General features: G+C 38.8%; 1 protein-coding gene across 9 annotated transcripts in view; it reads right to left on the reverse strand.

Annotated features, from left to right (window-relative positions):
* LOC138759488 (dynein axonemal heavy chain 17-like) overlaps positions 1–11,552 on the reverse strand; it is a 192,057-nt gene extending 180,505 nt beyond the window's left edge. For 2 of the 9 annotated variants that reach the window (XM_069930000.1, XM_069929993.1), the window contains exons 1-4: positions 11,432–11,546; positions 10,974–11,129; positions 6,442–6,565; positions 2,225–2,649 (exon numbers count right to left, since the gene is read on the reverse strand). In XM_069930000.1, coding sequence (XP_069786101.1) covers positions 2,225–2,593 — 369 coding nt within the window. In that variant the 5' untranslated portion in view covers positions 2,594–2,649; positions 6,442–6,565; positions 10,974–11,129; positions 11,432–11,546. Of the gene's footprint in view, positions 1–2,224; positions 2,650–6,441; positions 6,566–10,973; positions 11,130–11,431 lie in introns of all 9 variants that reach the window. The other 7 variants (XM_069929995.1, XM_069930001.1, XM_069929996.1 and 4 more) reach the window with 7 other exon arrangements.
* Between the last annotated feature and the right edge of the window lie 2,873 nt (positions 11,553–14,425).

The following is a 14,425-nucleotide window of genomic DNA, read 5'->3' on the forward strand; positions in this document are numbered from 1 at the left end:
TGCATGGATATGAAACCAGAGGTGAAGAGACTTTGAATGGTTTTATTTTTGTACATAATTTATTGTGAATAAAATCTACTTTTGGGGGGGAGGAAAAAAGGACACAAGTATTTTACAGATGCCTAAGTGTGGCAGTTAGTGGTGACACAATGACACCAACCAGAAATCTGCTTACTGCGATCTTTGGGGCATGCATTTCCTCTTGGTCAATGTCATTTGTTGTTTACATCATCAATAGGGAATTTCTGACATCTGATAACAACGAAGAAAATAATGCTCCAAATTTTTAAACACTCTTTAAATGTTTTCAACACAAAGTAAAAGGGGGAAACACTGAATTATCAGAAACTTTTCAAAATAAAAAAAATATAGATTGAATTTTAAATCTTTTGAAGTGAACTAGATTCCACAAATATAATTTTAGGGCAGAGAAGCCCTAAATAGCTGCATTGTTGAAGAATACAGTCATCTCATTTGATAAAGTTTTTCAGTTTTTAGTCAAATGACATAAATAGTTGAAGTATTCAAGAATTCACTGGAGAAAGGTCATCAGCATGCTTTATTGAAGAGCATGAAGTTACTCAGACAATTTCTAAATTTCCAAATGTAACTGAAGAAGCATAAAATTAAGTAATTGTTGTCAGGCTTCCTTCTCCTTCTGTGATTTAAGAAATCAGTGATTTCCCCAGTGTTATTTAAGTGGCGAAGTCAGAAATGGCAGTGTTGATGGGAAGTGGTTAGACTCTTTTGTTGAAGATGATATGTGCCTGTCATTTTTTGTTGTGCAAGTGTTAATCATCACATCAGCCTCCCTGAAGATAATCAAAGTCTTGCTACATCCAACCATGGACTGGGTCATTTGCGGAGGGGCTGCAAATAGATTAGCAACATCCTCACTTCTAGCATTACAACAAAGATCATTGAAGAAGCAGCTGACAGTACATTCCTGCAGTGATGTCCTGGGGCTGGGATGACTGGTCTCCAGCAATTTCAATCATCTTCGTTTATCTGAAGTTATTATCTCATCTCTGAAATTCAAATTAGGTTTTAATGACCAGTCCTACCTGATAACACATTCCTTCATTTTGCTGATGAACGAGAGTGATTCAATTGGTTTTGTTTTTGGCAAATTGGATCCATCATTCATTTGTGAAAAAGTCATGCTTGGGAAATTTTCCATGTTATTTGATGACACTAGATGTCAGTGTTCTCCCAAAATTAGGCAGTGCTGTGAACTTCCTAAAAACATGCCATTGACAATTCCTCCAATGGAAAACTACACTTGCGACAATAAACAATTCAAAGATATTTAATTAATTCGTACATGTTGAGCAGGAAGTTCAGTCAAGGAAGGAAACACACTGTATAAGATGGAGATGCTAGAGATTCACATCTCTTTAAAACAAGGTTGTTCTGCTGCACTAGAGAGATCTGGCATTGACCAGCCTAAAATTTCAGATTTATTGTCAGAGTACATACAAGACATCACATACAACTCCTTTTTCCTGTGGGCACAACAGAATTAACACTAATCGTTTGTGGCTGACAAGTCCGATGCGGGACAGGCAGACACGGTTGCAAGGGAAAATTGGTTGGGTGGGGTTGGGTGTTGGGTTTTTCCTCCTTTGTCTTTTGTCAGTGAGGTGGGCTCTGCGGTCTTCTTCAAAGGAGGTTGCTCCCCGCCGAACTGTGAGGCGCCAAGATGCACGGTTTGAGGCGATATCAGCCCACTGGCGGTGATCAATGTGGCAGGCCCCAAGAGATTTCTTTCGATTAAAAATATACATAAAATTGTTCCATGGATAGAAAGTTAAGAGCAACCATGGCCCTGACCTCCATGTGCAAAGCAGTTGGATGCATGAGGCAGCAAAATGACACACAACTTTGTGACAGCTGGTTTAATAAGTTTGGACCAATAGATTTATTACATTTGGAAAAACTTGAGATGAGAGAGTGCAATATTGCACATCCCAAGGTGATAAGAGCCTCTCAGAAAAGGTAAGGGGTTTGTGAATATTTATCGAGTTGACTAAGACCAGTGGAAAATTAAATTTAGCATCATGTATATATAAACATTTAAAGACCAAAAAAGATAACAAATTAATTATTTTTGATGTATTCCATGAATCAAGTTAATTGTTGATTAAATCTCAGTACTCTGAATGGCCTACCCATTTCAAATTTCTCATACATCATGAATTGATTCTTTTTTCCTCTCACTCACCTCTTCAATCACCGTTAATAACTGCTCAACTGGAGAGTTGCTAATATCACCAATGAATAATTCCTCTTTAATGTTATCATCAGTGATACGAAGCATCTTCTTCTTCACAAAGTAAATTCCTTTTGTTTTTATTGAAGATGGAAATCCCAAATTTGGAGTTAATTGTCCTGCAGCATTGATATAGATCACCAGTATCAGTATGTCTTCTGTACCGAAGAAGTCCATCACAATTTGTCTGTTTTCCTCTGACCCAGAAATTTTTTCCCATTTATCTTCTTTCATACAAAAAAACAACAAACACATGCTCTGCAAAAATGCCATCCTTGGGTCATCTTCTTGTCTATGAACTGTTTCTTCTTCTTCATTCATTGTTTCCTTTCAACCAGTTTTACCAAAACGTTTTGTTGAAATCAATTGTTATTTTCCTAAATGGGAAGAGTATAAAATAAATCTACCTTCAAACAAGTACTAAAAAATATTGTCTACATTTCACCTGCAGACTTTCTTACTGACTGAGATTGCATTTTTAAATATTACTAAGTCAACATTTTTCCATTGCAAATATCTCTCTACGTATTGTAATTGAACTATTTAAAATGTTATCATATTTCAGTTACATTTTCTTCATAAATGACACTTCTAATTTTACATCAAATATTATGCATTCATTGTACAGTAAATCCACTTCCAGCTTTACCTGTTGCACAAGTTTCTCCAGCATATAGCTTGATGCCTTGTGAGGCACTTTAATCAGGTCAGTGGAAAGAGGTTACTGCCAACTACGACCAGTATGTCTCCTGCAAGTCCAGGCGTAGAACACTCTCAAGTACTGCCAGATTTCTATTAAGAACACCCGACACTACATCCCTGCACTAACATTTTGGAAAATCAAACCTTCTGACTGTGCATCTTCTTCATTTATCCAGGCAGAAACTAAAGAGCACTACACCATGAGAGAAAACTATACAGAGCTGGTTTAGGGAGGGAAAAAAGTGATTTTGTGGGGTCAGTAGAGTGGACTCAGCAGCAAACCTGTCACTGACTTCATTACAAAATGCATGGATGAATGTTTCCTCTTCTAAGACTAATGAGATCTACCTTAACCAGAAGCCAGAAGATCCATGGACTTCAAATCAGGTGATTCAAATGCATCAAGATCAGGCAATGACCTTGGAAGGCCACAACTAATGCAAAAAGACAAATCTGGGATAAGATGGAGTTTCAGACAGTTGCTCGGTAGCTGTGGCAGGGCTTGCAGGCATCACTTCCTGACAGCTCAATGGCTTCTATGCTCTTTATAAAAGGAAAAGCAGAAATGCATGTTCACAAGCCCCTATAGCCCCCAGCGATCCTATGCTCCTAATCTCTCAACTTGGTTATGGCACAAGTTAACTCCTTCCTCAAGAACCTGGACCCATTTCAATTCATTTCAATACCATAACCGGTCAACATCCAATGTCATCTCATTGGCCCTCCACTCTGCATTAGACCATTTAGACCACATAAACACCTATATCAGGCTGTTGTTCATTGACTACAGCATGGCATTTACACCATTATACCAGCAAAATTAATGATTAAACTCCGGGACCTTGGGGCATGGCCATACGAAGGATTGAGACAGACGTGTCTTGGATGAGGTCTCTGCGAATAGTATTAAAAAAAACAATTTAAAAGTTTAAAATTAGTAATTTTCTCCACTGTGAATGAACAAAATGAACACTAAGAAGCCAAGACAGCAAAAAACAAAATCGGACAAGACACACACTCAGCCAGGAACATCAAGTGAAAGCCTGAAAGGGAGTGGTACGAGAGCGGCCTTGGGACCAGCTGAATCCAGCAGTGCTGGAGGTTCGGCGCAAGACGTGAATATAATCCTGGAGACTTTATGCAATCATTTCACGGGTGTTGAAACCACAATGAGAGACATGACAGAGAAGATGAGTGAATTTAAAGAGGCAATTGAGGATTTAATGCAATGAATGGGCCAAGTGGACGTTGACTTGGTTAGAATGCAAGAAAAGCTGACCGCTTTAGAAGAGGATGCAAAGAAATAGGACTTGGATAAACAAGCTATGCTGGATAAGATCGACCACATGGAGATTTTCAGCAGATGCAATAATGTTTGGACTACTGGTTTGAAGAAAGGGTCAGAAGGGAGAGAACCAGTGAGCTTCTTTGAAACTTGGATCCTACAAGTGTTTGGAGAAAATAAATTCAAAGGAAAGCTACAAATAGAAAGGGCTTATCGGACCCTCGGACCCAGAAGATCTGACGAACAGCAACCACGCCAGTCTTGTTAAGACTTTTGAGTTATTAGGAATGGGAAGCTATTTTTAGAGAAGCATTTGATTACTCCAAGCAACACAATGGCCTGCTTTAGATTGATGGTAGAAAGATGTTATTCTTTCAAGACTTTAGCCCACTTTAAGCAAAGGAGTAGTTTGATGATGTAAAAAGGAATCTGCGGTCAAAGAATATAAAATACTCGATGATATATCCAGCGAATCTGAGAGTCAAAGTAACAAATGGCAATCAATGTTTTATCAAGATCAATGGAGAAGTGGAAGAATTTCTATGAAGATTATGAAAAAATTAAAGATATTAAACAAGAAGATTAAGAAGAATTTCTACAATGGGACCAAGTAAAAAGTCTATTTTTGAACCGTCTTGTATTTATTGTTAAATATTATTGAAATTTGCACAGAGAGCTCAAGAAAGAGCGAGAACTTGGTAAAAATAGTAGCAGGGTGGAAACTCTGGTCTAATGGGATAGTGGCACCAGGAGAGGAATAGTTTTGCAAGATGATGCTAAAGGGAGGGGTTCTTCGTTCTTGGAAGACTTTGTAGGCTTCTGGGATTTTTTATTTATGTCTGGCACATGGTCCATGCAAGGATTTATGCAAGAGGAAATAGAATCCATATTCCACTAGATCCAGTGAGAGGGAGGGGCAACTCTGAGAAGGAACAGCATGGATCTGCAACCACAATCTCCATCTCATGGTCGTGATCCTTCACCTGTCAGTACAAAAAAGGGGCCAGCGCGTGTAGAAAAAGAACATGGTGTTCACAGTTCACAGAAAGACACAAATACTAATGCAGCAAATGTAAGCAATAAACCAGTGGAAACACATACCAGACTGAAAAGGACTGTTAAACACCCCAGATACTAATTGAAAGCTGCTATGTGGAAAGAGACTGACCACAAAATGTAGATACCCTTGTTATATAGACACAGTATTGTTTATTTTTTCTTTTTAAAATGGGGAAAGATGTGTTATGCATGTATAATAAAGAACTACATTTCCCACCAGGCAATATGCATTGTTGGCATGGGAACAAAATGTAGACTACGACAGAAGTCGAGTGCGTTGTTGGTTCAAGCAGGTTGAAGAATAAAGTTGTTTAAGTGTTAAACCCACGCAAGCTTGTTCTTCAAGGAGTGAACGTAACAGTCTGGGACTGGAATTTAGAAGAATGAGAGGGAATCTTATAGAAATATATAAAATTATGAAAAGCATAGATAAGATTGAGGTAGGTAAGTTGTTTCCATTGGTGGGGGAGACTAGATCTAGGAGACATAGCTTCAGGATTCAGGGGAGTAGATTTAGGCGGAAGAGGAACTGCTTTCCCCGGAGGGTGGTGAATCTGTGGTATTTGTTGCCCATTGAAGCAGTGAAGGCGACCTCAGTAAATATATTTAAGACAAGGTTTAATAGATTTTTACATAGTAAGGGAATTAGGGATGTAGGTGGCAATGAGTCTATCATTATATCAGACATTATTACATTGAATGGTGGACCAATCTCAATGGACTACTCCTGTTCCTATTCCATATGTTTCAACCAATGTTTTGTGAAGCTGGAGTATAATATCACTGCTCTTAGATTAACTTTGACTAATAAAAGCCAGTATCCCACATTTTCTTAAATACGTTACCAGTTGCAAGGTCATTTGCAATCTTGGCATAGAGATCTCAACAAAATCCCCAACATCTTAGTGCTGAGAAATTGTTGGCCAAAGTAGGTAACAGGAAAAATAAAAGTCCTGTCAGAAGTAAATCTGGTAGCACCTGATAGATAGAATGGGATAGGTGGGGGAGGCAAATTAATTAATAGATGCGTTTTTGATCAATGGAAAGGGCAGCATGCTTGGTGAATAGCACTACGCTATTACAGTGCCAGCAAACCAGGTTTGAATCCGTGCCATGTTTGTACCTTCTCCGTGTCAGGGCGTTCCAGTTTCCTCCCACTTTCCAAAGATGCACGGTGTAGGTAGGTCAATTGGTCACATAGGTGTATTTGTGCAGCATGGGCTTGTGGGCCAGTTACCATGCTGTACCTAAAAAAAAGTATCACATTTTAAAAAGTTGTTTCTTGTGTAAGAAAATGACACGGGAAGAGAGTAAAGCTTCAATTTAACTGAGACTGCATTTGTAGTTGTTTCAGTCAGAACACGGGGAGAATGTCCTGCCAGTGTTTAAAAAGGTTTATATTAAGCAAGTGGAAATATTTTGTCAATGTTCAAATGGGAATTGGATAAATATTTATATGAAGCCACTTTCAGGATGAATGGAATGGAATCCTGTTGTGTTGCATCATTAACTGATCTATGCCAGATATTTAAAGTTTGGTATGTGCAACCCTGATAGTATGAAGAAAAAAATGTACAAATGGGAATTTGATAAGATGTTTATATTTACTGTGAAGGATGAGAGTTAAATAGCCAATTACAGGAGATGGTCAATCAGATGATGATGATGAGATGTGCAATATACAAATGCAATTTAATTCTTGCTGCAGTTACACAGGTACGTAAAGCGCTAACAGTAAGCAGTAAGTATAAATTAAATTAACATAATGTGCCAAGAGCCTAGGAAAAAAACACATGCATGAGGATAGATTAAAAAAATCACAGTTGCACTCAAACAAAAATTGTTTTGTTTCTTTTATGCAGATTGATCTTTGGTAATCCAGAAACAATGCTATGGTTGTAGTAGTGTGGGAAGTTTTGTGAGCCTAATAGCTGTTTGGAAAGAAAGATGCTCTTTAATCTAGAGATGCTGATCATCAGGTTTCTGTAGCTGCTGGTGTTGTCTGCCTTCTTTTTTTGAATATTATATTTTTAAACAAAAACACCTAGTAAAGTCTTTGATTTCACAATATATTAAACTTTTTCATACAAAAAACAAAGACCCCCCCCACCAAAAAAATCTAACACCACACTATGTCAGAGCTCACACTTATACCATCCATAAAAAATATATAAAGAATCTATGTGGGGAAATAATATCTGTTTGCATTGTAACAACATCTGTTATTATTATAATTGGGCCCCCTATATGGTCCAAATATGGCTGTCATATCTTAAAAAATATATCATACTTGTTTTTTTTAAATTGTATGTAATTTTCTCCACAGGTATACAACTATTCATCTCTGTGGTCCATCGAGCTATGAGCAATGGAGAGCTAGACTTCCAAGTAGTTGCAAAACATTTATTAGCCACTGTTAAAGTTACTTTGACAAAAGAAATGTGAAATTTAGTTAATTTATTACTTATTCCAATAAAATTACCCAAAAGATAAAGCTCCGGATTGTCTGCAAAGGTTATCCTTGTTAATGTTTCCATAATATCCTGCCGAGGCCTCACCATCACACATGACCATGTAGCATGCAAAAACATTCCTGTTTCAATCCCACATCTGAAACACATCTCAATATTTCAGATTTTGACCTATGAGGCTTTTCTGGCGTAAGCTATAATTGGTGTAAGATGTTACACTGAACCAATCCATATCTTGCATTTATAATTGATGTCATACCATCAAAAACACCAATCAGACCAACATCTTCCTGCTAGATCTGACTCCCATCTCTTCCTCAACTTCTGTAAACCTGGTTTTTGCACTTTAACTCTGGAGAGTATAATACAATTTTGTAATGAATTTAGGTGTATTCCCCAGCCAGATTGTTTGATCCATTTCACTAATTTCAGGTGGGACCAACATTGGCTCCCATCTTTCTCTCAGGAATGATCTTAGCTGGAGGAAACAGACCCATTAGCTACTCCATATTTCTGTTTTAGTTGATCAAAAGACATAAGAATCCCCTCTGCATAGCAGTCTTCAATGTATCATTCCTTTGTCATACCAGGAATTTAATATTCTGTAACCTATATTCATAAGCAATAACACATTCTTACATAATGCTATTCCAGTTTTTTTTTCCAATACACTCATTGATTTCTTGTCATCACATGTATTAATATAGGATTATCCATCTTTTTTGTTATTGACTTAACACTCCACTCATAAATAAAATCCTTTGCTGCCCCTTCTTTCATTGAGTATAATCCCATTCGAATCCAAGAGGTGGGGGGGGGGGGGGGGAGCTACCTTCCTCAAAGGAAAATGAAAGAAATCTGTCGTGCTGACAAATGGTACTTTCTAAAATCAGGTAGCCTAAATCCACGTTAATTTTTCCATCTATATTCTCCACGCCTTATTGTCCATACGAATTGCTTAATGAAATTGTTTAATAATTTTAAGATTTTTTTGGCAAATAGGCAGCGATTGAAAAATATATAGTAATCTTGGCATCTCTTTCATTTTGACACAATTATCCATTCCCATCAAAGTAATCGGCAAGTCTTTGCATTTCTGCAAATCCTTCTCTATCTTCTCTAATAGGGGAGTATAATTTAATTTGTAAAAATTCTGTAGGTTATTGTCAGTCATTATTCCTAAGTATTTAATTCCATCGACTTTCCATTTAAATGGACTTACTTTTTGATATCTTTCATAATCAATGGCATTATCTCACTTTTATCCATATTAATTTTAAACCTGAAACTCTTCCATATTTTCCTAGTGTTGTTTGTAATTTCTCCAGAGACTCAGCCAGGTCAGATAAATATAATAGCACATCATCAGTAAATAGGCTGACTTTATGTTCTTGTCCAACTTTGAAGCCTTTAATATCCAGATCTCTCCTCATAATTTCTGCCAGCAGTTCAAACACAAAGATAAAAAGTGCTGGGGACAGAGGACACCCCTGTTTACTCGATCAACCCAGAGGGAAAACTGCTGACATTTGACTATTAGTGGTAATTTTGGCTTGTGGTGGAGAGTTTTTATCCAGTTTATAAATATTCTACCTATTTTAAATTTCTCCAACATTTTAAATTAAAAAAGCCATTCTTAAGCAGTTGAATGCCTTTTCCGCATCAAGGAAGACCGTTATACTGGAATTCAGTTTTGATTTAGCCATATGTATTATTAAATAACCTACTCAGACTATCTGGAGTGTTTTCTTTAGTAATTCCCACCTGATCTGTAGGTATCAATTTAGGCAAATATTGTCCCAGTCTATTAGCTAACGCTTTCACCAGTATCCTAAAATCAGCATTCAAAAGTGAGATAGGTCTGTGTGATGAGGATTTTAATGAGTCTGTTACTTTTTTCAGCAACATTAATAATAACTGTGAAAAATAGTCTAGGAGAGTCTGAGTCTCCACTGCCTAACAACTCCATTATAAAAGCCATCAACAGATCCTTAAATTGTCTATAGAACTTGGGCGGGAACCCTTTCTCCACCAGAGACTTATTAGCTTGGAGAGTGTTCAGAGCCTTCTCAATTTCTTCCCTTGTGAAAGGAACATCTAACGCCATCTGTCCTCTCACCTAATCTTGGAAGCTCATTGTTTGCTAGAAACTCATCCATCTCGTTATCATCTCCTAATAATCCTGATTTATGTAGCTTTGTGTAATATTGTTTTAAAAATCACTAATTTCTTTTTGATTATACATTAGGATATCATCTTCCGTTTAATTGCTTTTTCCATCCTTGATGATTCCTCTGACTTCACGTGGCAAGACAAAACCTTGTGTGCTCGTTCTCCTAATCATAATATTTTGTTTAGATTTTAAAATATTTTTTCCATTTTATATATTTGTAATGTGTTATAGCTCAATTTTTTTATTCTCTAAGAGTATATTTTTTTCTTGCGAACCTGTTATCTGATATTCCTTCTCCAGTTCTGTTATCTCTTTCTCCAACTCATCCAATTCTGCATTATGTTCTCGAAGATTTTTTTGTACAAGAGATAATTTGTCGTCTCCGATAAGCTTTAAGCATATCCCATATCAAAAAGCTGTTATCAGTTAAAGGAATATTTGCCTCACAAAATAGTTCTGTCTCCTAATAAACTCGCAAAGTCTGTCCTTTTCAACAACAAGATACCATCTGTGCACATTTTCTTGTCTTTCCGCTCTCTCAACAGTTCAGGTTAATGGTGAATGATCTGATAATAGCCTCACCAAGTATTCCATTTTTACCACTTTATTTTTTTTAAAACTGCGCAGACATTAAAAATAAATCAATGCTTGTATGTGAGTCATAGAGTAGAAAGAGTGATCTCGTTTTTGGATTGAGCTGCCTCCAAATATCCATCAGATTTAAATATTTCATAAACGATAGCGTCGCTTTTGTGGCTTTCGCCTTCATTACCATTCTCACTGATGTACCCAATATCGGATCCAAGCAGAAATTAAAATCCCCACCGCCCAACACATTTCGTCTACCCTCTGCTGCCTTTAGAAAGATATCCTTCACGAAGGCTTCATCGCCATAATTTGAAGCATATTCATAAACGTCCAGGATTCCGCATCAATTCCACCTCCCGGCTTGGTCAATTGATAAGATCTTGTACTGTTACTTTTATTAATGAAAACAATCCCTCCCCTCACCTTCGAGAAGCGAAAGCTATTACTTAACCTGACCCATCCTCCTTTTAATTCAGCCCGCTCCAATCCAGTAAGGTGCGTCTCCCGCAAGAAATCGACACCGCCTTTAAATTTTTTAAAAGCCTGCGGCTCCGACAAGCCCCTTCACCCGTTGCCTTTCTGGAAACAAGAATCCATTAGTGAAGTCTCTTGAGCAGGCTCCAAAGCTCTTGCAGAGGCTGTTCCGCCCCCCTCCCCTCACCCCACCCCACCGGGTCCAGCATGAGCCGAGCTATGCACGTGTCCGCACGCGACCGACACTAACAAACCCTGCCCCAAGTCGATCTCCCAGAGGCCAGTCGTTCAGCTGCACTTCGCATCGGGCCCCGCCCAGTCCCAAGGTCAACGCGCCTGCGCCACGGGGATCCATTTCAGTGGACCAGAGACAGGGGCGGGGGGGGTCTTGGCCCACCGACACCCACCCGCATCCGCTTCGGGCGCTCACGTTTGAAATCGCTCCGAAGACCACGCCGATCTGGGCGGCGGCTGCCGACAAGAGGCCGCGCGTGACGGCCCCGGCCCGACCGTTGCTCCCGCGCGGGCACGGGGCGCCCACGCCTCCCCTGCGTGGCTCCCGCGGCGCGGGCGCGCGGCCCCTCGCGCGCCCCGCCCCGCCCCTACCCTTCCCTTCCAGCTCAAAGGGATCCGGCTGAGGAAATGAGCCCCATGTAAACCACGTTGCCTTTCAATAGAACCAGCCTCCTCTTCACGATTACCCCAGCATTAATCTTGGTCAGGACCAAGACAATGATGAGCATGAACCAGATCACACAATAACATGGAAGGATCAAAATGACAGTGTTAGCACTCATGGGAGAAGGGCACGAGGGGAGCATTTCCACCGTGCCCGGTCAGGTCATCCGTGCGGGGCACAGGCCTCTCCCACGGTCAATGTTTTCACCTTTCTTCGTCCTCCCAGTTTCTCCGCCCTCCGGATGGGGGTGTTCCCACTCTGAAACTATCCTCCAGCAAAGTGGCGACTTCCATGAGATTCTTTAACTTTGTCTACCGTAAGGAAGACGGGGAGTCGCCACTTTGCTGGAGGATAGTTTCAAAGTTAAAGAATCTCATGGATGTTGCATTCTAAATGTCCTATCTTTACCATCTTCTGCACTTGACAGAGCCCTCGCCTGCATTTCTTAACGTGCTCTCACGCCCCTCTGCAAGACGGAACAGAGATACAATTCCTCTGGTTCTTGCCTTATGGCCCCACTAACCATCCAGAATATCATTTTCACCATTTTCATGAGCTACAATCGTATTCCACCTCATTCTGCTTTGTTTATTGCATTAGGGTGCTCGTGCTGCAACCTCCTTGACATCAGTGACAACACAGATGAGGTGACCCCTTTGCAGAGTACCTGCATGCTGTCAACAACAGCCATCTTAGGCTTCTGACTCATGTCACTCAACCCCCCCCCCCCCCCCTTCACATTCCCACTCTGACCTTTCTCCACTGTTATGGTGAGAATGGAAACTTTGCATCTTCCGCCCCATCATCCTTCACATGAATGGAGCATCTTCTGTCACCTTCACATGAATGGATGATCCTCGGTCACACCACCAGACATCTTTCCTTTCAGTATCACCAGGGGATTTACTCTTCTATGTCCACCAATGCCCACTCCCTTTCTAACAGCACCTTCCCTGCAAATGCAGCAGATGTCACACTCGTCCTTTCTCCACTCCCTTCCTGCCAAGCAGGGGTCCAAACCATCTCTCCAACTGATACAGCAATTTTCATGTACAGTATTTCTTTCAACTCAATACACTGGACAAAACAATTGCAAATCTTGCATTTAGTCCTCCCAATGTACCAATCTCTGCAAATGAGAAACCAAGCACGGATTGGGGATCTGCTTTCTGGAATACATCTATTCAATCCAGAGGATCATTCTCACCTTTGAGTTGCTTGACATTTTAAATGTCTATGCCATTGCCAGTCTGACGTCACTTTTCCATTCTGATGATGAATCATGAACCTAAAATGTTAACTCTGTTTTCATCACTCCACATACGTCGCCTGTTTAATGTATTTTGTCTTTGTTTATATTCTGATTTGCCTTTGGTCTCCTACACTGTTCCAGTGAAGCTCAGCATAAATTTGGGAATAGCATCTCTTTTACAGAGACAAATAAAATCTTTCTGGATTATACAATGATTTAACATTCTTTCCAGCATTCACAGTTGTATCTCTCTCCTCTTCAAATCATTTCGCATTTCAATTATTTTCTCTTTCCCAGCTATTGCTCCCATCACTTCACTCATCTTTACTTCTCTCAGCCAGAGTCACCACTATTTTTGGCATTCAACTTCGCCTACCTGCCATCTTTTCCTTTTGATCTCTCTCTGGCCCTCATTTCTTTCTTTGAAACTTGAAACTAATTTTCTCTCCCACATTCCCAGTCCTTATGCCAGTCATTAAACCAAAATGTAACTCTAATTCCCTCTCCATGGATGCCATCTAACCTGATGGCTATTTCCTGTTTTCCATTTTTATTGCAATATTCCAAATACGTTTCATTCAAAGTTCTGTCGAGGGACAAATGATGAGCCATATCATTATAATAAAAATAATATAAATATTATAATCAACCATTGCTCCCAGGCTGGCAAAATTCTCTTGAAACTTTCTATAAGATGAAAATAACAAGGAGTTCTTTCAAGAGACAAGTATGCATCAGTACTTAATAAATGCACAAAATATGCATATTAAAAATTAATAGAAATTACCTTAAAGCCAATACTTTTGCAAAAAAAATCCAAAACTTTTGGATAATTTCAAGGCCCTTTAGTCTCAACCTTATTGTTCTTTGTAAAGTACAGTATAAATATATCATTTTGTTGTCTCTAATAAAATGCAAAATAAATCAATCACCTTTGTGTTGCTTTCAATATGTCAAAATTTGACACTTTATCCCATTGCATTTGTAGTTGCTTGCAGAAATATCTTTGAAAAGGCTCTACACCTGGAACTTTTAAGATGACAAAAATGATGGTTCTGGTGCTGTACAAATAGTTGTGCCAACAAAATTAGAATGATGACATAAACTACATCCATCAAATAAGAAGATTATAGATTTGAATCTCATGATCATTTCGGAATTAAATCCTGCTACTAACTTACCTTGTATCTGTGGTATCTGGAAATTCCTGCTGTTAACTAACCTTGATGAATTTTTCCTGTCATTTTTACATTTTTTATAGCTAGCTTGTTCAAAGAGCTTAATAAAAAGTTAACTTACAATTGTTGAATGCCTTTCTGAACTGATCACTTACTGTGTCTATACTTTTATTTACAATATGACCAATAAAAATACAATAAGCTTTTAACAATATCACATTTTAAAAATGTATGCTGCCAATTGTTAAAGAAAGCATTTTGTATATTTTAGAAATCATGTAAAAATGGGTAA

This window comes from Narcine bancroftii, chromosome 3 (genome assembly GCF_036971445.1).
Source record: "Narcine bancroftii isolate sNarBan1 chromosome 3, sNarBan1.hap1, whole genome shotgun sequence".
NCBI lineage: Eukaryota > Metazoa > Chordata > Chondrichthyes > Torpediniformes > Narcinidae > Narcine > Narcine bancroftii.